General features: G+C 42.6%; 6 protein-coding genes across 8 annotated transcripts in view; 2 read left to right on the top strand and 4 right to left on the bottom strand.

Moving 5' to 3' along the window:
- Positions 1-7,218, bottom strand: LOC134178172 (DNA-directed RNA polymerase III subunit RPC2-like). Of its 2 annotated transcripts, XM_062644985.1 has the most exons (47): positions 7,113-7,218; positions 7,023-7,055; positions 6,909-6,965; positions 6,766-6,830; positions 6,485-6,560; positions 5,940-6,008; positions 5,847-5,878; positions 5,695-5,786; positions 5,508-5,625; positions 5,364-5,445; positions 5,241-5,310; positions 5,103-5,182; positions 4,933-5,043; positions 4,713-4,850; positions 4,597-4,644; positions 4,481-4,528; positions 4,344-4,409; positions 4,239-4,289; positions 4,122-4,181; positions 3,955-4,044; positions 3,793-3,891; positions 3,676-3,739; positions 3,553-3,618; positions 3,442-3,490; positions 3,345-3,383; positions 3,214-3,288; positions 3,059-3,157; positions 2,877-3,004; positions 2,723-2,808; positions 2,581-2,667; positions 2,480-2,516; positions 2,352-2,413; positions 2,271-2,289; positions 2,132-2,209; positions 1,779-1,853; positions 1,669-1,714; positions 1,546-1,606; positions 1,401-1,483; positions 1,296-1,344; positions 1,225-1,242; positions 1,058-1,163; positions 906-1,002; positions 753-843; positions 651-697; positions 535-594; positions 374-463; positions 1-302 (listed from the first exon to the last, which is right to left on the bottom strand). In XM_062644985.1, exons 1-47 carry the CDS (start codon positions 7,203-7,205, stop codon positions 173-175), a joined length of 3,420 nt encoding a protein of 1,139 aa, XP_062500969.1. In that variant the 5' UTR covers positions 7,206-7,218; the 3' UTR covers positions 1-172. The 2 variants fall into 2 exon arrangements, with proteins under 2 accessions (XP_062500969.1, XP_062500970.1); XM_062644986.1 differs by lacking the exons at positions 6,485-6,560; positions 6,766-6,830; positions 6,909-6,965; positions 7,023-7,055; positions 7,113-7,218 and adding an exon at positions 6,416-6,457.
- A 714-nt stretch (positions 7,219-7,932) lies between these two features.
- LOC134178320 (L-proline trans-4-hydroxylase-like) lies at positions 7,933-8,991 on the top strand. The gene is made up of 2 exons (XM_062645183.1): positions 7,933-8,313; positions 8,392-8,991. The coding sequence occupies exons 1-2, from the start codon at positions 8,020-8,022 to the stop codon at positions 8,929-8,931; spliced, it is 834 nt and encodes a 277-aa protein (XP_062501167.1). The 5' UTR covers positions 7,933-8,019; the 3' UTR covers positions 8,932-8,991.
- A 16-nt stretch (positions 8,992-9,007) lies between these two features.
- On the bottom strand, positions 9,008-12,119 carry LOC134178318 (regulator of G-protein signaling protein-like). The gene is made up of 13 exons (XM_062645182.1): positions 11,746-12,119; positions 11,625-11,690; positions 11,366-11,540; positions 11,051-11,306; positions 10,801-10,997; positions 10,631-10,748; positions 10,445-10,568; positions 10,187-10,304; positions 10,000-10,105; positions 9,794-9,926; positions 9,606-9,730; positions 9,179-9,333; positions 9,008-9,124 (listed from the first exon to the last, which is right to left on the bottom strand). Exons 1-13 carry the CDS (start codon positions 11,932-11,934, stop codon positions 9,018-9,020), a joined length of 1,869 nt encoding a protein of 622 aa, XP_062501166.1. The 5' UTR covers positions 11,935-12,119; the 3' UTR covers positions 9,008-9,017.
- Positions 11,951-18,135, bottom strand: LOC134177997 (uncharacterized). Its single transcript, XM_062644778.1, has 5 exons — positions 18,066-18,135; positions 16,897-17,030; positions 16,752-16,835; positions 12,907-13,093; positions 11,951-12,846 (listed from the first exon to the last, which is right to left on the bottom strand). The coding sequence occupies exons 2-5, from the start codon at positions 16,987-16,989 to the stop codon at positions 11,951-11,953; spliced, it is 1,260 nt and encodes a 419-aa protein (XP_062500762.1). The 5' UTR covers positions 16,990-17,030; positions 18,066-18,135.
- A 743-nt stretch (positions 18,136-18,878) lies between these two features.
- Positions 18,879-20,479, top strand: LOC134178265 (derlin-1-like). The gene is made up of 6 exons (XM_062645113.1): positions 18,879-19,064; positions 19,128-19,239; positions 19,419-19,510; positions 19,565-19,713; positions 19,998-20,108; positions 20,170-20,479. Exons 1-6 carry the CDS (start codon positions 18,906-18,908, stop codon positions 20,300-20,302), a joined length of 756 nt encoding a protein of 251 aa, XP_062501097.1. The 5' UTR covers positions 18,879-18,905; the 3' UTR covers positions 20,303-20,479.
- LOC134178263 (bromodomain-containing protein 7-like) overlaps positions 20,346-20,729 on the bottom strand; it is a 7,567-nt gene continuing 7,183 nt past the window's right edge. For both annotated transcript variants that reach the window (XM_062645110.1, XM_062645111.1), the window contains one exon: positions 20,346-20,729. This exon is cut by the window's right edge and continues 27 nt beyond it. In XM_062645110.1, coding sequence (XP_062501094.1) covers positions 20,436-20,729 — 294 coding nt within the window. In that variant the 3' untranslated portion in view covers positions 20,346-20,435.

Here is a 20,729-nt window from a genome sequence, read left to right as displayed (position 1 = left end):
CCTTTTGTATTTAATGCATTGCAGGGTCGTCTTTGCCTTACCCAAACCATACCACAAGACAACCTCTTGGGGAAACAGTGTTGTAGCAAACAACTCATGTGTCTGCGTATATGTCTATCTCAGTATATAACAGTAAATTACAAGTAACGTTTTCTCTAGCATAGCGTAAATACTAGTCACATAAATCCTTCAAAGACAGCCGTACAACTACATTCATCGATTGTAGCTCTTGAAACAGCAGTTTACACGCATAAGGAATTTTTATAGACGAAACGTTTCGAGACGATTTGCAAAACTGGCACCTACCATGTGCAGCACAACACAACAACTATTGGTATATCAATTCATTGCTCATAGAAAGAGGGTATCCTACCAGCCAGAATAACCGAGCAAGCCACAGTTGTCGCAAACATCCACATCAAACTGGTCGCTGGAGATCATCAAGCGTTCAATAAGTAGCATGCTAAATCAGATATGTAACCAAATCAACGTCCTAATAAATTACTACAATTATTATTAATTAAGTAGCCAAACCTGGCACCGTAACCGATTAGACAGTCACGCTCCATCTCACCGAGACGCAAACCTCCATCCCTACAGTAGAATGACATTTCAATAGTCTGTGGCTACTCTATGCATCTAATGTGGACCTTGATCTCCCTTCTGTTGGTTGTCTGGTCAACACAGCTCGAGGTCCCTAGACAAACGTATGACATTTCGAAACATAACGAAACAAGAATAAAGCAACACACTTTAGCTCTAGCATGCATTTTGTCCACAACCATGTGTTTCAGTTTCTGATAGTAAACCGGACCACAGAAAATGTATGCACTCAGTGGCTCTCTTGCAACAAACATAAACACGTAAGCAATGCAGAATTACTTCATAAAAGATTGATATCAAACCCTGTAATTCCTGACGTGACATAATCTTTGCCTTCATAGTTGTAGCCATGCTGTACGAGATCCTTACAAACGTCCTCAATTGTTGTTCCACCAAATGCTGGTGCAAATAGAAATCTCATGCCGTATTGTGGTGAGTACAACCAGTTGCTTACCCGTTCCCTCATTAAACTTGCCATCCAGAACACCTGCTTTGCCAGCAATTAGTTCAATCAATTTTCCCACAGTCATACGAGATGGAAACCCGTGAGGATTCATGACCTGAACAACCAGCACTACCCCGTTCCATCTACGTTCAAAAACCTGCATACGTATGACATACCAAGTCAGGACAAATACCCTAAAACAAACACAGTTGAGAACAGCACACCTATTGTAAAGACAACAACTAACCATGTCAGTGAAAGGCATGTCCTCCTGATTGACAACCAATCCACATACACTAAGACAAACTTTAATCACATCCGATCCAATGATAAAGTCAGACTTGTAACAAACCCCTTTTGACCGTGTCGACTGCTGAATTTATCGCCTATTTCTGGTCTTCTCGTCTGACGAATCAAGCACTTGATCAGATACGACTACAACAACAAAACAGTTGAAATAATGTTAATGTTACAATCTCCATGTCGACATCCTGTACTTCCTCCGCATTTGAAGATATCAAAACTTTTTCTATGTGAGCATCAACCGGTCCTTTGTACCTGTAAACCAAGAGCCATCACTTGACACAAACAATTCTCTATCGTTTCTTGTAATTTCCTACGTTATGGGCACATCTTTGAATTGTATGCCACCTTGCTGATCAGCTACTACACACACACAACCATTATGTCACGACGCTCGCTACAGTAGACACAAGTAGAGTACATTTACCTGTTTTCATGGCTCCTGACGTTACTGTTGGAACAGATTTATTGACAAGAACTTGTTTGTTTTTCACACATTCGCCTACATTAAAATCATGATACAAATTACTGTGGCTACCCAAATACCAATACAGTAACACAAATTGCTGTGGCTACCCAATATCAATACAATAACACAAGACTGAAATAAACAAATAAAACTACAAGTCAACTGTTTGTTCATCTTTGAGTAGAATAAGAGCAGTATCTCAAACACATTCAGTGTACTCACATCATCAAGCCCAGAATAACACTCACCACATACCAACTGCAGTGGATGTGCAAAATACAATTGATACACAAACAATAGTAAAGTTGCACCTGGAGCGACTATGCCATCTCTGTCTAGAGCAGCATGTTTCCAAACAGGGTTGCCTGTTTTGGCATCACAAGACGGGCCTATGATAAGATTTAGATACAACAATCAGACAGAGCCTCGAGTTCTAGATATTAATATTACCCATGATTCTATCGAAAGTCTAGAAAATAACAAAGCACGATTACAATAACAAACAAAGCAATACCGAGTCTAATCGCATACCTGGTTGGGATAACGTTTCAAGCTGCAGTTCTGTTTCCGGTACACAAGGCAACGACCAAATCCTGCACATCCGAAGACAGACATTACTAGCTATGATTCCCTACTGTGTACCAACTTGAGATAATAACCTCTGTCTAAAGAGGCTTTGTTTAAAATGAGAGCATCCTAATAGAGTAATGTTGACTCAATGTCTCATAACAACTTGACATCAGAAGACCAATAGGTATACCTCAATGTCATACCCAGAAAAGCTCATTACAGCTATACTTGCATTCTGACCAGCCGGCAGTTTGTCGTAATGAATCAGGTCTATCACCTAGAAAAGTCCCATTGTCTGTACTCCCATATATAACAACACCATAATCATCAACCTTTGTTTTCACCAGTGGAACTTGAGGATAAACTATTAGATACATTAAAGTATCAATTCGATTCTGCTGGTTGTACGCAATAGTGCCTTAAAAATAATAAATATTACTTAACAAACAACAGACATAATAAATAGAAAACAAAACTATTACTAACCCATAGCTTGTTTACCCATTGCACATTGATACGTATTCCTTGGCGACTGGTTGTGATGTGGGTAAGGTATAAGACCCGCACACACACCGAGTATGGTGAACGGCTCAATCTCCAAATGAGTTGTCTCTCTGGATTATGAGCACATCATGTTCAAACAACAACAGACAATCAGACAGACATACAATCTAATGTCTTTCTCATAAAGTGCAATTTCACTGTCACTCTCTTCGTTTACATCCAAGTACTCCACAAGACCTCCATGAAGAAAATCTTCAAAACCCCTATAATATATTAAAAATCAATATCCATTTAATCAACCATCAACAGATAAACTGACATAATCCCTTTGCACAGGCGCTCTATGTGCTGACTTGTCACTTGAGACCGTCCTTTCTTCACAATAATATATGGTCTGTATGTAGAAAACAGTAGGTAGTAAGATTGTCTAGCGTAAAACTAGTTGACAACCTGCACACTCGCCCACCATCGGATGCCAGATTGACACAACTTTAAGTGACAAAACTCAAATTACTTGTGACAGTCGATGTACGAATGTGTGCGTTACCGGTGAGTCCGATTGAGAGACACCGAGACAAACTCGCTGATGAAACCGGCTGCAACAAGCACCACAACTATGCTACACAACGTTGATCTCTATTGTGACAAACTGTGTAACCTCTTCTCATGCTTCTAAACGTTCGGACTAGTTCTTTATATTTTCTCGTCACACCAAGTACATTACCTATACAGAAATCCTATGTACATCGTATACCTGGCTAAAGACAGTGTAATATGTGACCATTGAGGAAGACAATGTAAACGTTGGGTAAGTGAAATTCCTCGCCAGACAGAAGGCGAATGCTCTGCCAAATACACAGAGTGTAACAAACTTCCCAAAACATTCAGAATCAAGTACTTCGACTCCCAGATTGAAAGCCAATCGCATGATCGGCTCCTCCTCCTGGTCTGTTGTAATGTGAGTCATCAATGCCAAATTCTTCACCAAACCACAAGCCTGGAACCATCAGTTATCAACACATCACGTACATATGTATACTTTTGTTTATAAGCCGCAGACCTCTCCCTCTGGTGTATCTGATGGACAGAGCATACCCCACTGTGATGGCTGCAAGGAACGAGGTCCACTCACTTTACGTGTTTTTTCAAACTGTCACACAAATTAACGAGCACACGGTCAAGTCAACAACGAACTATTGCCAGTGATGAGGTCCATGTCCAACACACTTGACTAGATATCCGAGTCATCATGCCTAGAGCTGAAATGTAAGACAGCCGAGACAAAACCTATTCAACAATAATACATTTAATTGTTGTGTAGAATTCTATAACAAGCTCTCATACCTGAGTAACACCAAGTCTTTCCATCTTAAATCTCTTCACAGTCCAGTTTCCCTGCACAGTAATAACCTACAATACACCCTCTTGGCGATCAGGAAAGCATCTTACCGTTGCCATAGCTGTCACTAAGCCATTCGTGATCTGATCCTGACGCATGTGCTTCACAACATCAAACTACAAACAGGATGCGAACAACAGTCACGTGTACACCGAGTAGTAGAGTAGACAGAGTTCACAGAGCGAACCTGTGCAGCACGAGGTCTTGGAATATTTTTGTCTGCTATTGCCTTCAACTGTGCACAAATTCAAACACTACTTGTGCCACATTGTCGTGTCTAACCGTAGTGACAATGACACTCACCTCCGAATTATACCGCTTCAAGAGATCCTCAAAAAGCAATGCCAGTAACTGCAAGTTATTGTCGAATACTATACTCAAAGATAAAATAAATAAAACACTAACGTGTAATAAACTACCTGGCCAGCCAACTCCAAACGCTTATTTCCATAGTAGTCTCGATCGTCGATTGCAATACCACCATCTTGAATAAGGATTATCCGCCTGATCATCAATGAAAGATAAACACACTTGCTACGAAAGTTGTAACAGTGTACCTTTATAAAGCACACACAAACAGGACAAATCAGCAAGACCGCATGCTCACAAAATGGTTACTGACCGACGTAGTCAACTTACAGGAACATGAGCAAGCACAACTTCGGCCAATACGTCGCGTGTCTCTTCGATCTTGCTTTTACGCATTGCCATTCTACGCTGCCTGAGACGATTGCCAACATACTCTAAAGCCTTCAATAATCAGTACATTACAGTCTGTAATTGCTGCGAAGTAGTAAGAATTTCGTCACTTGAAGTTGAGTGAAAATGTGCAAGTTGGCACATTCTTCCAACGAAGGAGCAACAGATGTGAGAACAGACTCCTCCACGCCTTGACAAACACGACTAATTACATTATGACAAGAATGCAACAAACACAGTTCTATCACCAATCATTTGGCAAATCTCCTGATCGCTCTGAATTCCCATCGCTTTAAAGAGAACAACAACTGGAATATCCTGCACACGCAATCGAGACATGAAGTTGCAAATGCAATACGAAAACCGGTTACCTCCGTAAATGAATTGTGGTTGACATAGAATTTGTTGTGCTTGGTAACAACATTCGTTCTGCTCTTTCGCTCATGAGTAGAGCTGCATCAATCAATAAAGTGTGTTACTGATGATATCAAATATTCTGAGTTGTTCACACTTACCTGGTTACTTGGCATGTCACGTGTCCCTTTCTGTCCTCCTCAACGATCATTCTATTCTTTGACATCTGTTCTTGAATTAGTGCTACTCGTTCAACGCCCCTTATGACAAAGTAGCCTCCTTTGCATTAATACACGTGATATAACACAATCAAACCAGACACGACCAACTCAAACAGCCAACAATCACCTGGATCTAAAGGGCATTCATTCAACTTGGCCATTTCAGCATGAGACTTACCAGTTAACACACATTTGCAGCTTCTAAGCATGATTGGCATTCTAAAATAATATAGTGACAAAAATGCTCACTCGCTGCATTGCTACATCTTCCTCACTCACCTGCCTATCGGTAATGCCTTCCTAACAATCCTCTGAATAACAATTAATTAATATAGTTAGCCATCGTCATAACAAAGTCAACAAACGACCTACCTGAGTTCCTCTGGTGTATTCGATGTCAACAGTGATTGGAGCAGAGTAGGTCATGTCACGCAGCCGACACTAAAATAAGACAATACATATCGAGATAGACATCATCAAATGACTGACTAACATTTTATTCAAGCAGCTTGCTGTCTACTTATCAGCTTATCCAGGGGCGTCGGAAGGGCATCGGTAACACAGCTATGATGGTACCACTAAAATGGACTTTCTTCAGTCGCCCATTACCAAGTACTTCCGGTTTAGGATAACTAATTAAATAACTAATATATTTTTAGTTACATAAGTTATTGGTCGTTCCCTGTGTCATTCTTGGGAGTAGGTGTTGTACATTAAAATGTATTTCCTCATCGCTGTGAAACAAGGTTACAATATTCATCTGCATTCAAACAGAATCAAAGTGTTGGAGAAGCGAGTAGCGTGCGCTAATATTTAAACATGCCTACCTAGCGCACACTAGATCATACCACTTTGAATTTGCTTCCGACGGCCATGGCTTATCTACACTAAATCATTAGGTTGTAACACACATTGACCTCGTGCGGAGAAACAGGTTTGGTGATGTTGAAAGCTTCCTCTACATCCGGCTTCCCAACGTACACGTTCAAGTATCTAGAAGAGATCGGATTTCAAGCGTCGACAATGAATGAGACAGAAGCACCAGTGGCATCGCTGAACAGAAGAGCCTGGGGAGGCATGGCCCCAACATTAGTAGGTGTGGCCTTTAGACAATAGACAGGTCTCATAAATGTTAAACCCCAGCAGCTAGCCTCCCCAATCTCAAAGGTCCAGCGACGCCACTGGAAGTACAAAGTACTTTAGGTAAAAGTTTGGATCAGCTTCACTTGTGATCTTGGCATTGGCAGCTACTATTTTCTTAATCTGTCAAAAGTGCAGCATTATCGCAATTTAACTTCCTAATTATGTTTCACTAATTTAGTTAATGGCTGCAAATCAGACCTCAACGTTGACAAAGTAATTAAATGAGTCAATGTGCTGCTTGACTAAACCCTTGACCTGTAGCACAAAGTTGCAAGTGAGTATTAAAACGTATTCTGGCGTCTATCAACTGACCTTGAGAAACGCTGGTACAAGCTTCCATTTTTCCTAATAAGAAAAATTAAAATTTGAAATGCCTTTGTTTTTGAACTACCTCAATACTACCTCAATAGTTCGTACTGGACGTGCTAATTCTTCAGCAGAAGCATCCTTAAACAGACCAGTAAATGTTGGAACGTCATTTCCAACCGCGTCCATTCTGTTATCCGGGCTTTTCACTAAACAGTATAGCCCGGATAAATCAACAGTCTTTCCAACTTTATTGGACGACTATGAAATCACTTTCCAGTGGAAGTCGGATTATTTGAGTGCCATGTAAACATATAACAATATCAGTCAATCACAACTAGTTGATCTGGTTCGGCTGTGGGCGGGGTCATTGCAAGTGTAGCCCATGTATTGACGGTTTGGCATTGGAAGTTCTGTCTGTGAACTATATTGTAATATTCATTGTAAAGACTCTGTCATCAGCAGCATAAGATGCCGTTAATAAATAGCAGTATTCAGGAGCAAATCAGAAAATTAGTTTATTTAAAGTTTAAAGAATTTAAAGGTTGAAGATTAAATAATTAAATTTGACAACTAGAGTTGAGAAAGGCTATGGGTTACGGAATTTGACTACTTAAATATTTATTTTAGTATTTGAGTTAAATAAAGCCTAATCACAGCAACATTTCCAAGTCAACTTCTATTAATTAAATCTACAGTTTGCAGTAGCACCTAAAACTCTGGCACAAATATCTCGTATTAAATACAAAAAACAAGAAAAGGTGTAAGAAAAGCTTAGTTTGTTTTCCTGTTATCCTAAGAAAGCTATATGCCTCGCGATCGCACCGGTACTGGTTCACTGTATAGATACGGTACCGGTACCGGCACCGGGCGCATGTGTTTGGAAGTTCGAGGCTATGATATGCAAACGTCTTCATTGTTGGTAGTTGGCAGCACGTGATAGCTAGTACAGGCAGTAGATCTATCTCTGGCACTGATCTGCAGTACAGGCAGCTAAATCAGCATGTCAGGCATGCTAACCAATGAGGAAATATCTCAATACGATAGAGACGGTTACCTCATCAAATCGCGCTTCTTCGACGAGGAAGAATCACAAATACTTCTACAGCAGACAAAGGAGGACGGCGAGCTAGAAAAGAACGCAATACGACGAGACGACTCGAAAGGAGGCGTTTCTAAGCTGACGGTCTGGAATCATCCGGTCGACGATGTTTACGGCATGTTCAGCCGCTCAGAGCGACTAGTAGGATGCGTAGAACAACTTCTAAAAGACGAAGTTTACCACTATCATTCAAAGGTACGTTGAGACCACTGCCTTCACTCTTCGATCTCTTGTCAATCGAATAGAGAGATGGTCTGCTTGCATGCTCTCTAGGTTATGCTTAAAGAGCCGTTTGTTGGTGGTGCTTGGGAGTGGCATCAAGACTACGGCTACTGGTACAAGAACGGCTGTCTCTACCCTCACATGTTGAGTGCAATGATTGCCATTGATGACGCGACGAGAGACAATGGTTGCCTGAGAGTGCTTAAAGGTTCTCATAGCGTTGGACGCATTAACCATGGAACAGCCGGTGATCAGTTGGGAGCAGATGTGAGGTATGTAGAAGCAGCCGTAAAGCGACACGAATTGGTGTACGTAGAGCTACGTGCCGGTGACGTTTTCTTTATACACTGCAACACGTTGCATTGCTCTGGACAGAACAAGTCACCAAACGCGCGCTGGTCCTACATAATTGCCTACAACGCAGCTAGTAATGATCCCCTTTGGAGTCACCACCATGCTCAATATACACCCATTGTTAAGGTATCTGGCAATGCCATTAAACAACGTCAATGGGAAAGTAACGGACTCAAGAGTATAGAAAGAAAGTTCAACAAGCAAGAAGACAGAGGAGATCGCACTGAGGACAAGTGAATGGCAAATTTAACACCAGAGTGCTTATGTGAATGACATAAAACGTGATTTACATGGTAGTGTGGTAGACTATAATGCTAGCAGTGTCAGGATTGAGCTGCCGTTGCTTCGTTTGTTATATGAGAAAAACGGTGCCTTTCCAACTGTATTCCTGTAGTTATTGAGAATGAGATGCACATAACGTCATCATCTCCTTCATCAACAAACATCAGTCAGAAAAGAAATGTTGTTATACATGCAGATCTACCTGCTGCAGTTTGCTCTTTCTTGGATTTATTACTAGATCCTGAAGTTTGACTTCCATCGGTCTTCCTGGGTTGTTGGCGAAAGAGTATGCTTGGCCTCTGTGAAGGGCGTCTCTTTTCCACCTCAGCTTCTAAGCCTGCACGATGACAGCAAAACCTATGATGCACAAGCGTATTAATGAAAAATCAACTGTGTGAGTGTTCGTGTATTTTATGGTGTCTGTGTTGTTTTGTGTTGTGTGTTGTGTTGTTGTGTTGTGTGTTGTGTTGTATTGTGTGTTGTGTTGTTGAGTTGTGTGTGTGTTGTGTTGTGTTGTGTTGTGTGGTGTTGCATGTTGTGTTGTGTTGTGTTGTGTTGTGTTGTGTTGTTTTGTGTTGTGTGTTCTGTTGTGTTGTGTTGTGTTGTGTGTTTGTTTTATGTTGTGTTACCTTTTCCAATAGTGGGCTAAAACATTAAATATCTGCATTGAGGCAGCATGAAAAATGCTCCTTTTGATTGTTCCACATGCCGCGTTGTCTACAATTTTGTTCACAACTTCTGTACTCACGTTGACCTGCACAAATACAGTCCTAAACAAGCGCGCTTAATAGACAACACGCAGACAGTAATTGTGCACCTGAATTTTCGGCGGAACGACCGAGTCTAGAAAGCAGTTAATCACGGCGAACGCTTTGCGTTGAATAAAAGCTTCCTCTTCACGGGTTTGCTCACCCCACGGCATTCCTGCCTCGTCGGCCATTTGCTTGTATCTGTATAATGTTCAAGTTTAACGTTTACATATTTTCACGACCTTAACAGTCGAAATGCGGGCATCTTGCATACTTATCTACTTCAACCCAGAAGTCCAAGTCGTAAGTCAAGCGACTGATGCTGATGAGCTGGCTATTCTTCATAATTTTTCGCATTGCATATTCTGGCTTGCGTTGGCCTATCAACAACAACCCGTCAAAGGAACGTTAGCAGTCCTTGAGTATTGTAGGAAGCTTTTGTATGTATTGAAGTGATTTACCGTCGGGCATAAACTTTTGTAGATTGAGATATCTTTTGAATGCCCGTCTTGTTATTTTTGAACTTAGACCTCTTCTAAAATGGCAGATTCTTTTTATGCATGTTGTCCATAGATATCGCTAGAGGAATAGTCGTCACGTTAAAGGATATCTCGCTCACACACACACACACACACACACACACACACACACACACACACACACACACACACACACACACACACACACACACGTGCAATGAGAGACAGAAATAACGTAACTGTTTTTCTTTGACGTGTCAATTGTGGCCTAGTGGCAATCATCACTGCTTTGACATCAATCACTTCCTCATCTTCCTCGTCGTCGCCCTCAGCAGGAGGAAGAGTATTCCGATAGTAAGAAAACCTATCAAACCCGGTCGGATCTCCTCTATCCGCCAACGTGCACTAATAAATAGTAAACAATACCACTGTTTCTTAAGACTCTGAGCCACCAAAGACGCTGCAGTAAAAAGATCGGCTGGTGAGACGTCCTCGGCCGCACCAATGTCAGTGATCAGCTTTTCTTTGCACTGAAGAGCGGCACCTACACACTCCATGTAAAGTCTGTAACACATTGTTACAATTTGCTATTGGACCTTTTCTCATTGCTTTGCTGAAGAAACGTCGTTTGATCTGTCTGGCCGTCTCTTGCGCTTCCGTATGTGTTCGACACTGTCGTTTCATCTCATAGACCGCAACCCAAAACTGCAGCGGTATTTCCGCTTCTTGCATGGTAAGGAAACAGCGAAAATGCTCTCGATAATCGAGATTGAGAAGAACCTGATGGAACTTCCTGGAAACATTCAAATATATATTTTTGATTTCTATAGTTGCCATGCTGTATACTTGGGTCTCGTCAACTGGTTGATAGCAACTCCAGCGTCAAGCTGAACAGACGGTTTCGCTTCGACCACTTCTTCGGTGATCTTTTTCACTCTGATGATGCGCGATTCGCGCAGCTTTCTCAGCCTCTCTTCTTCGAGTCTCAGTCGCACATGCTCTAGTTGGTCGGTGGTCAACATCACCGGTCCCCGGCGCGATCCCAGACTTGTTACACTCCCACAACTTGTTACTCCGGACACTCCATGTAGCTCACAAAGACCTACACCTCAACTTGTCAACAGCTTGTACTATTAATTATATTTACCGTTTGTTTGTGACCTCGATCCCATTGTGGTCGCACGAGTACTAGAGATCTCCAGCAACGGTAACTGGAGGCGGAGAGACCGCTGATGATAGCAGGACGCGTGCTGTCAGCGAGAGGTGACTTCGATGTCGTTCTGCGCAGGGGAGATCGTCTGGCTAGCAGCTTGTGAGTGGCCGAGCGAGACGTCGACTACAGTAGATGCAACCTGTGTCATTCAGCTCAACAACAACAACAAAAATACACGAAGTGTGCAGTCGTCAATACTCTACTCACGTTGACATTGGTCCAAAAGCACTCGAGATCTCGCGCGGCGTACTTGGACCATTGCAGTCTCAAACTCTATTCCACAAACGTTTCCGACACTAGACGGAACTTTGGCATCAAAGTCGTGTACCTTGAGCACGTGCTCTTGAGCTTGCACGAGACACTCCTTGCCGTGGCCCAGAGGCAGCAAAGATTCCATCTGCTGTATGAGTAGTCCGGGCAGCTCGCAGTCAAACTCTGACTCGCTCTCGACAAACGTAGTGAGAAACTGCTGAATCTTCTCGTCCCACGTGGTCTGCGGCTGCCCCCCTGCACACATCCGTAAAACCTAAACTCTACGACAAAATCAAATAAAGTCGTTTTGTACACGATTGTATAAGATCGAGTGCCTCTCGCCACAATAGTAAGCAATTCGATACTATCGTTTTTGATCGTTGCTGGAGGTAACAGCCAAATGGCGATCCGGCATACTGATCGGATATTAGAGCTGCGGTAAGAGCTCGTGCTTCCTGTGTCCACGCACCAGACGTCACGTCCTGGAGGAGAGCTCGAGAGAGATTCATGCTGCAGTCAAAGCTTCCCATAACCGTCACGTGCTCCTTACATTCAGACAATCCTGCTGCACGAGAATCATCGGAAGGCGACGACGCAGTCTGATTATCTCTACAGTTGTGTACTCCCGCGTTCGAGATCAAACATGTGATCGCACAACAGTCACAGTTTTTCACGTCTCGACTAACGAACGACGCCAGTTTCGTCATGGATTTGTCACTGACCAATAACACAGATCTGCACACATCACATAGCAACTGCAGTGTGTCCTTCGATTTTGTATGGCACTTGATCACAGCTCTGTGGACCAAATAGCGACGATACCAATAGCACTGTAGTCGACAAACTGTCGCCTTGATGATCTCGTCGAGCGCCGCATTTATCTCTCCCGCTCTCCATCTCGAATTCGCCAGCTTCGTGGAGCGATGGATCGACACTTGAAGCAGTTGGCGCACATCCGGAGGAAGGCTCCTATTCGATTTGCTCCACAAGTAACGTCCAGAAATCTTTTGTATGAGTCTTTGCTGCTTGAACTGATCTTGACAGAGGTACACCTTCATGACGTCGAGATATAAACCGACCAAATGCTCTCCGGGTGTGCCTCTAAGAAATGCCTTGAATGTCTTCAGACCGGCAATGGTGCTCATCTCGTTGCGTACACTGTCACCAAACTGCGCCACTAAAACGATTAAACGTGTGTGTATTTAATTGATGACGTAATGTATAACGTGGACTGTACCCAGGCAAGTGCTCGTCGTGCATAGCAAGAACGGTGACGGACTGGCTTCACCCACCGTGTCTCCTGATTGGTGCGGTGCGGACAGTCTCATGGCCAGCGTACACTCTCTGTATAGTTCGGTTTTGTAGTAGAACGCCACTCTGCTGTCAAGCAACCATCCCATCAATCGTTCTTGTTCAAACGTAAGCTAGAAGCAAACAGACACGGTTGTACACGTAGAAAAAAATTATTAAATAAAGTAAGGGATCAGGCCCGGATCCAGATGGGGTTTAGGGGTTCACCACTGATGAAAGAAAGGAAGTGCATAGCCTCATAACCAGACGTATAGCAAGGAAATTGGTAAGTATGTGATGGCTGCTGCCTTTGCATACCTTATCTGGTCAGATTGCACAAAGGTTCTGCTTTAGTACCATCGATGGGCTCCTAGAACCTTCTAGACTGCATGAATATCTCAAGACTATGCACACTAAATGTTCAAAATATAATTGGCGAGCGAAGCGAGCCTCTCTCTTGTCATGTCAATTGAGCTCGATACACACACACACACACACACACACACACACACACACACACACACACACACACACACACACACACACACACACACACACACACACACACAAGTCATGTAGCCCGTTCTTCGCCCGGGCCAATTATTAAGTTAATTAACACAATTCCAGCGTCTAGACTCTTGGGGAATAATAGAATTCGGTTATCTAAGCGGAGATACCCATGGACGACGATAAAGTGTATATCCGTCATTGGAGCGTTGAGTTTCACGGCAGAAATTCTTTGGAAAATGCTTCGAGCAGTAGTTGTGAACCATGCAAGGCGAATTTTTGTTGAACAGTCCGCATGGTCCGTGGATCATGTTGGCCATGACATCACCGACAAAGTAAATTTGAGCAAATTTAGCAGTAGAATTTTCTGGAGGAGCAAGACTTCAGATAGAATGATAGATTTGTCCCTGAACTTTGAAACAGAGATTCCAACCGGTGCGAGCTTTAGTTTCATCGCGTCCAAAGGACGTCAACTGAAAAGCCGAGTTATACGCTCGTGTGTTTGAGAGGAAATGCTGCGCTTCAACCAATTATTCCAAAAGGAGATCGACCAATGGGTAGGCGGTTTGGGTATGGCGGGTAACAAAACTTTTCCGCCGCTGCAGCAGATGCCTGGTGGTTTCTTCTTCCATGTCAGTGCTTCGCAATGTTTGCACTTGATGATCATTTCGCCAATGTTGTTAGGAGTAGGCTTCAGTGTAAGATGTCTAATAGAAACGTTTAGTAAATGACGGCGACATGCAAGATAGAGAAGAACCTGTACGCCAAAGGACCGTTTGTGGTATTGCTGTAACTATGAGCGTTTGTGACGTCATAATAGGTGACGCAACAATGAGTAGGCATAGGATGACATCAAGAAGTACAGATGAACGCCAGCAACGCCTAGGTATAGGATCACTAAGATCACCAATCCACGGATATGTCGATTTTTTTAAGTCCTTCACAGCTAAACGTGCTGACAAAATCTTGAAGTCCCAGTCAAATCTTGGTAATCGCAAATGATCCACAGGTTGAATTGCATTTACTTCAAAGCTGTCAGGGTATTTGCAAAGTCAATCATATTTTACGAACTGTTGTTCCGGCCATGTTGTTGGAACAATTACATCTCTTTGACCAAGGGTTACGTCGATCTTTAGAAATTATTTGTCGTTCTTCTGTTACAGATATGGCATGGCTGCAAGCGACATTACCTATTAGACTTGGTCTGAGAGAAGCAGTCCAGGCTTCACCAGCTGCTTACGTAGAAAGTTGCAATTCTACTCGTAAGATGGTACAGGACTTCCTCAAAAAGGCTTGCAATTTACTGAATATTGCAAATTTACATTTCTCAAGGCCTTTACTATCAGGAGACTCCGAAAGTCATCTTCAGATTTGTCACTATCTGAAAAGCAAACACGGTTCTTCGACTTTAGATTTCAGCACTGCTACTCAACGACAAATCCAATCAGAATTTGACTCTGATTTAGTCAAGTATTTGTTGAACACTGCTAACTTACGAGACAGAGCACGTTTAAATTCAATCAGTACATCTCATGCAGGAGCTTGGTTGCGGGCAATACCCAACTCTAATCTCGGCCTTTCTATGTCTCCTCATGAGTTTGTTATTGCAGTACGGCTCTGGGATCAAGATGTTTCCTTCACCTCCGGCATCTGTCTTGTGCAGTTGTCAGCCCATTGACACTTTGGAGATCACCTTCTTGGTTGTGGTTTTTGTTCAGAGCGCACACGTAGACACAATGCATTGGCAGAAGCTATTTTCCAGGCCTTATTGGTTAAGAACAGAGAAGTAATGAGAGATATGAGGTGCAATGGTTCTACTGAAAGCCGTCCTGGTGAAGTTTTTCACCCTGATTTCTTGGAGGGTCGACCTGCCTATTTGACGTAACAGTTATTAGAAACTCTTTGCAGACGTTGTATGTGACAAAATCAGCTGTAAGGGCTGGAGCCGCAGCAGAGGCCGGCGAAGAACAAAAGGATATTCGCCATGAAGACAGAGTTCGTACAGCTGGTGGTCTCTTTTACTCCCTAGTGGTTGAGACCTTGGGGCTCCGGTCATTAGTCAGCATCAAAACTCTGATAGCTATTGCTTCCAAAACCTCAGCAGTCAGTGGCCTTCAATTCCACCAGGCTTTCCAAAATATGATGCAGCAACTTTCTATTCAATTATAGAAACATAACTCGAGAATGATTCATAAGAGAATTCAGCTTGAAGTACAGGACGTTGATAGTTGGGATATACCTAGTGTAATGTAAGACTTGTTGGTTTGGGGATATTTGGAGGGATTGTTTGAATTTGATATATATATATATATATATATATATATATATATATATATATATATATATATATATATATATACACAGCGCTTGTCATACGGATTTACGGCAAAACGGAAAGACGGATCGACAAAACGACGATGCCAGATGAATGCAATTTTGACTCTGCAACATATGCGCTAAAAATTGACTCAAGTCTCCCCTTTGGAGGGGTCGACTCAATTATAATTTCTTGTCGAGAAGAGTGAAATGAGTCTCGATTTTGCTCCCGTACGCGACTAATAAGGAAATAACACTGACGCGTGATAAAACGAATTGAAAAAAGAAAAAGCTAGAAGAAGAGAAAAGTCTGTTTTCTGATTTTACACGCGTTAGTTTGACAGAAATTATTGCTAAGCAACTATTGTTACGCGCTATCGACCATTGTTATGCGACTATCTAAGTAAACGAGTAAGACGTTTGAAGCGTACGAAGAATTGAAGACAAGTAGAAGAAGAGCAACTGAAAGTCTATTTTCTGAGTTCCCGAGTTTGTTTGACAGAAACTATTGCTACGTAACGCAACCATTGTTACGCGATTAGGTAAAGACAGAACACCATCGCCCACCAAACACAATGCTAACCGAGCATTTACTAGTTTAGTAGTACCATGGTATATGTAGTTACGTGTTTGTTTGTTTGTTTGTGTGTATCCTCGATCTGTATGTACGTGCACCAGATTTCTGTGTGCGACAACAACAACAACAATAACAATAACAAATGGGCAATGGACCACTTTTGTACGTAACAGCCAGATCAATGATGCTGATTGGTATAGTCTAATTCCACAGGTAAGTAATTGCAATATTTCACATCTAGGTGTACACTAAAGTCAGTCTAGCAGATTAACAAATAATTTTATTAAAAGAAAAAAGATTAAAATTAATTAATGATTTAGTTAAAAAGCTATATTGGATCAACCCCCTCTTTTAATTAAAATTCCTGCATCCGGGCCTGATTAGATACTTACGGAATGCATGTCGCTGTGAAATGCCACCGAATCTACCTCAAACGACTCAAGTGACTTTCTATAGAAAAGTCGGCATGGAAATGCCTAAACACAACAAAAATAGGTTAACTAATCAGCAGTGGCAAGTTCAAGCAAGACTTCAGACCGGAAGATTGAGGAACGTGTTGAGAAAGTCGACGAACGTAGGATTGTGCAGCAGTTCTTGAAACTGGAGAGCATTTGGCAGCAGTGTCGTCATCCCAGCAGCACGTGTATCGATGGTTTAAGATCTTGGTGTGTCTACAGCAGAATGGTTGCAAGTGTGATGTCATAATGCGTTGATCTGCGAATCATGTCAGTGACGGCTAATTGCTCTAAAACTAATTAATTAATTAAAATACGTAACAAGACGTCAGACATAAAAATAATGGACGGTGTATATATCGACAAGCGCACCATGTGGCGTCGGTACCGCAAAAATTGATGTTTACTGTATCTTGTCTCGCGTAGCCAGACCATAACCTTGCCCTTATGTCGCGCGAGGGAAGGGCGGGGTTAAAGTATGGCTACGCGAGACTATCTACTGTATCAGAGCCGTCTATAGATACGGCTCTGTACTGTATATACGGCTCTGCGGTATCTGTGTTCGTCTAGCCAGGATATACTCAAATGCGATCATACAAAACGATCATCAACACAGTGTACCCCTTAACTAATTAATTAACCTAATCGCAGTAGTCTACATGACGAAACAGCCCACAATGTACCGTCTGATGGCAGCATCTACTGTACAAAAGTGTACACACAAGAGTGTAGAGATACCCCACGAGTAAAATTTGTGTATCTAGCCGCGAAAACCTTATTTATACAATTTTACGTCACTAGCAATTATTTAACTAGTTGTTACGGTACCCCTAGGCGCCTCGCGTTGGTGAGTAACACGTCCAACGGAGTTGTCTGACCGTCTACTGAAACGCCGCGGCCTAGCTAGACAATACGTATTTGTTGAAACCCTAGCTGTCATGGAAGTAAACATGCAAACTTCCTAGTAGTTTAGATTACGTATATAAGCCTGGTATAGGTAGTCGTCGTTTCGCGATCGTGCTCAAGACAATTGAAATGTACAGTCTAGGTATGCACTCAGTTCCGTTGTAACGACAGTGGTATGGTATTTACTGACATAGAAATTGATATCAGCAAACATTGACTATCAACAGTCTTAGATGCAGCACAGGGTAGTAAAGGATTGATTGTAGTATGGGACGTGTGAATAGTTGACTGTAGGTGGCATTCAACTAATAAAGGTGTTTCTTAGTTGTCACATACACACAATACCTAGCTTCAACAACACGACCGTTCGTCTCAGACTACGCACTTTCCAGCATCCACATCTCAGACTCTTTCCACCTAAAACGTCATGATCTATACCAACAATTTTTACAATTCTAGCAATTTTGACAATTTTAACAAATTTAATAATTTTAACAATTCTAACGAAGCCAACCCATGCAGAGAGGTGATCAGAGCGTTACACGGGAGAAATCCGAGAGTCTAGATCTACAGAGGCGGATCCACACGGGGGCACTGGGGGCACGTACCCCTTCAGAAATACGTCTTCTGATTATTTTCGCCAGTCAGTGCACAGACATACATGTGGACAGGTGGACAGACGGAAGTGGGCGTTCCCGAGCGTTCGCGTATTATAGTATAGGATATATACCGAGAGCTGCCATATAGGACCACGCCCCTTTCTGTTGTGCGACCCGGATTAGAAGCCTCGCTACGCTCGCAATTTATTTATTTATTTATTACTACGGCCATATTGCGAATCGGCACGGGTCTGGGAGGTCAAGGCTAATTGCGACGCTTGGAGTCTACCATCCTAGAAAACAAAATTGTTATATATGATACCAAATTTGAGTAGAACACAGCAATGTTTAACTTTACATTATTAATTAATTAAAATAATTACACTAAATTAGAGTTATTTGCGATTGCATTCTAGCGCGAACTCGTGACAAGCAAAACAAATACCAAATAAAATATATACACACGTTAATTAAGCAGTTTAGAGTTACGTCGATTCCTTACATCGAGTGTACACGTTTGTCTACACCAGCTCTGTAAGCTGTAGCCACCGCGCATGCTCAATCTACTACCATTGACACGTCAGATATGGCTGAGTCCGGCATCTCCGATTGGTTCAACAGCATTCCTCTAGTGACTCGTGCCTGGTTTGGCCTTTCTATTATTTTTCCACTCGTAGGAAACTTCGGTTTTATCAACCCACAACACCTCCTTCTCTGGTACGACGCCGTCGTCTACCGTTTTCAGGTAAATGCACGGCGAAACTGACGTTTGAAGGGCAATGAAGTAACAGTGCGCGTGTATTGATAGATATGGAGACTGGCTACGTGTGTGTTTTTTCATCCTCTCGGCCCAGGAGCGGGTTTTCGCTATCTAATAACTTTGTATTTCTTGTACAGCTACTCCAGTCGTCTAGAGTCAGGTGCTGTACACGTGTATGTCCGTGTGTGTGTGTGTGTGTGTGTGTGTGTGTGTGTGTGTGTGTGTGTGTGTGTGTGTGTGTGTGTGTGTGTGTGTCCCCGCATGCGCGCCTTTTAGGATGTCTGAGTACAACACAATATAAAGTTAATTCAACAGTCTGTTAATTGATTTCAATGGCAGGTATCTTCGATGGTCGACCAGCAGATTACCTTTTTATGCTGCTTATGCACTGGATAGTTGTTCTTGTCATAGCTCTATTCATGGGACTTCCAGTAATCAAACGTACCCAAGCAGTGTTCATGCTACTAACCCGTCTGTGTTAATAGTTAATAATGCATTGCGTCGTGATGGCTGTTATTTATGTCTGGTGTCAGCTCCATAAGGATACCATGATAGTCTTCTGGTTTGGTGCAACATTCAAAGCTATGTATTTCCCGTGGGTGCTGGCTGCATTCAACATGATCATCATGGGCAGGTAAGTAAGTGACCAGAATGTCGTACAACAGCACATGGCCATGATTAATGCCACTTACATAATAATAGAAATTGCAGTGAATCACACTGTTGTAGGCCAACCCCCTTAACCTGTTCTCACTCCCCTAACCTCTTCTCACCCCCTTAACCTGTTCTCACCTCTTAACCCGGGTCACCACCCCTTAACCTGGTCTCACCCCCTTTGGATCTCACCCCCTTTGGATCTCACCCCCTTTGGATCTCACCCCCTTAACCCCGTGATTTATACACTCTGTCTGTGTCTAGTGGCTTGGTTGAACTAATCGGTATCTTTACCGGTCACGTCTACTTCTTCCTCATGTTCAAGTATCCTCAAGATTTCGGAGGTCAAACGTTCCTCTCGACTCCACAAATTTTGTGAGCGAGTAACTTAACTCGTTACCGGTTTGTTTCTGTGATATCTTCGCTTCATTTGTAGTTACAAGTGGCTCCCGAACCGACGAACGATGGGCGGTTTTGGTCAAGTGCCAGCCAGTAGGAGACAGCAAGACGATGGCAATAACGGAAGGCACACGTGGGGTCAAGGACAGACTCTGGGACGAAACCAATGAATATAAACTGTAGCGTTTGGGATAAGCAATGAGAAATTGTTGAATATGAGATTTATCCGTTGTGTGTGTCAGGGTATGTCCATAATTAAGTTTAAACGGATAAATACATGTATGTATACCAACAGAACAACAGCTATAGGTCACCGCTGTTACCTGTAAATTCATTCAATAGACTCGCTATGAAGTTGTCACTGTCAACGTCCATTGCTTCGTCGCTGGCATCCGTAGCCACCTTTGTTTCTCGCAGCTCGTTCTGTTGGATGACGACCGAATCAGACGGTCCGACCTCATCTCGGCCATCGTCATCGTCCAGTCCTAGTTGCTTTAGCAGCGACATGCCATTACTTGCATTGGCTGTACTGACGGCTTCGTTGCTGCTGCTGTCACTAGCTGCCATGCCTGGTCTCAAAACGTGCTGAATAGCCTC

The sequence above is a fragment of the Corticium candelabrum genome, chromosome 4 (assembly GCF_963422355.1).
Source record: "Corticium candelabrum chromosome 4, ooCorCand1.1, whole genome shotgun sequence".
Classification (NCBI taxonomy): domain Eukaryota; kingdom Metazoa; phylum Porifera; class Homoscleromorpha; order Homosclerophorida; family Plakinidae; genus Corticium; species Corticium candelabrum.
This window is presented reverse-complemented; position numbering and strand designations above follow the sequence as displayed.